At 33.8% G+C, this 1,538-nt stretch overlaps 1 protein-coding gene across 1 annotated transcript in view; it reads left to right on the top strand.

Annotated features, from left to right (window-relative positions):
• The first annotated feature begins 36 nt into the window (after positions 1 to 36).
• The window catches only part of MELK (maternal embryonic leucine zipper kinase), a 52,321-nt gene continuing 50,819 nt past the window's right edge, over positions 37 to 1,538 (top strand). The window contains exon 1 of the mRNA XM_012656045.1: positions 37 to 120. Coding sequence (XP_012511499.1) covers positions 37 to 120 — 84 coding nt within the window. The remainder of the gene's footprint in view (positions 121 to 1,538) is intronic.

Raw genomic sequence — 1,538 nt, 5'->3', positions numbered from 1 at the left:
TTTTTTTTTTCTCTCTCTTAGGCTGATGTGTGGAGCATGGGCATACTCTTATATGTACTTATGTGTGGATTTCTACCATTTGATGATGATAATGTCATGGCTTTATACAAGAAGATTATGGTGAGTATTACAAAGCATAGACTTTCAATGTAAAAGTTTTCTATGCTGTATACTGTATGCTTCCATTTATAAAAGTACAAAAACAGGCAAAAGTAATCTGTGCTGTTAGAAGTCAAGATAATAGTTATTCATTGGGGATAGTTATGGGAGGAGTAGGGCGGCTTCTGTTTCTTGATCGGTGTGCTGGTTACACTTTTATATAGTAGTTTCTCCTTATCTGTGGTTTCACTTTCCACGGTTCCAGTTACCCGAGGTCAACTGAGGCCTGAAAATAGGTGAGTATAGTACAATAAGATATCTTGAGGGAGAGAGAAAGAGACCATATTCACATAACATTTATTACAGTATGTTGTTAAAATTGTTCTATTTTATCATTAGTTATTGTTAATCTCTTACTGTGCCTAATGTATAAATTAAACTTTTTCATAGGTATTTATGTATAGGAAAAAATATAGATAGGGCTCTGTACTATCCACAGTTTCAGGAATCGACTGAGTGTCTCGGAATGTATCACCCGCTGATAAACAGGGACTACTGTAGTCAGTTTATGAAAACTTATCAAGGTGTACCCTTATGACATGTGTACTTCTGTATGTATATTATACTTCTTCAATAAAAAGCTTAACAAAAACAAAAACAAACAAAATGTTCTATATTTTAGGTTGTCCTGAAATTGAGGTAAGTAAACATGTAAGATCATTCTCCTGGTAAGAGTTTTTGTTTTATATCCTGAAATGATACTTTAGTCAGTTTCTGTGTTAAAGTTAAATCACATTTTCCTGTTGAGTTATGGTAAAATAAGAACCTCCCCTTTTCTTTTTTGGAAGGTAAAAATTTGGCTTTAAGGTATAATAAAACCACAGTTAAGATTACCTACCATAAGCTTTGTTAAAATCATACATAGCAGAGACAGAAAGTAGATTGGCTGTTGCATGGGGGTGGTAGAGGGGACTAATTGCCTATGGATGTGGGGATTTTTTGGCAAATGGTGAAAACATTCTGGAATTAGATAGTGGTAATGATCGTTCAACTTTGTGAATATATTAAAACCCATGCTTTAAAAAGGTAAATTTTATGGTATATAAATTATATTCAGTTAAAAAATCATATATAGCAAGGAAAATAGTAAAATTCTTTTAAAGTGTTCGTATTCAAATCAAGCTAAGAAAAGAAAATATGTAAAGAGGAAGAAAGAGCATCATATTGTGTTCCATAGTAAACAAGGGCAGACTGGCAGAGCAACTTCTCTGAATACTGCTTGAATCCAATTCTGTTTATCAAATATTTCCTGAATGTCTCCTTTGTATAAGATACTGAGAGGCGTGGACAAAGGTCTATGAAATTTGATTGTTGTCCACTAGGGCTTGATTTCTTGTTAGAGACAGCTGTAAGGCTGTCTGAAAAGGGCAAAGGGTGGG

This window comes from Propithecus coquereli, unplaced genomic scaffold, assembly GCF_000956105.1.
Source record: "Propithecus coquereli isolate 6110/MARCELLA unplaced genomic scaffold, Pcoq_1.0 Scaffold114, whole genome shotgun sequence".
NCBI classification, from domain to species: Eukaryota; Metazoa; Chordata; class Mammalia; order Primates; family Indriidae; genus Propithecus; species Propithecus coquereli.
This window is presented reverse-complemented; position numbering and strand designations above follow the sequence as displayed.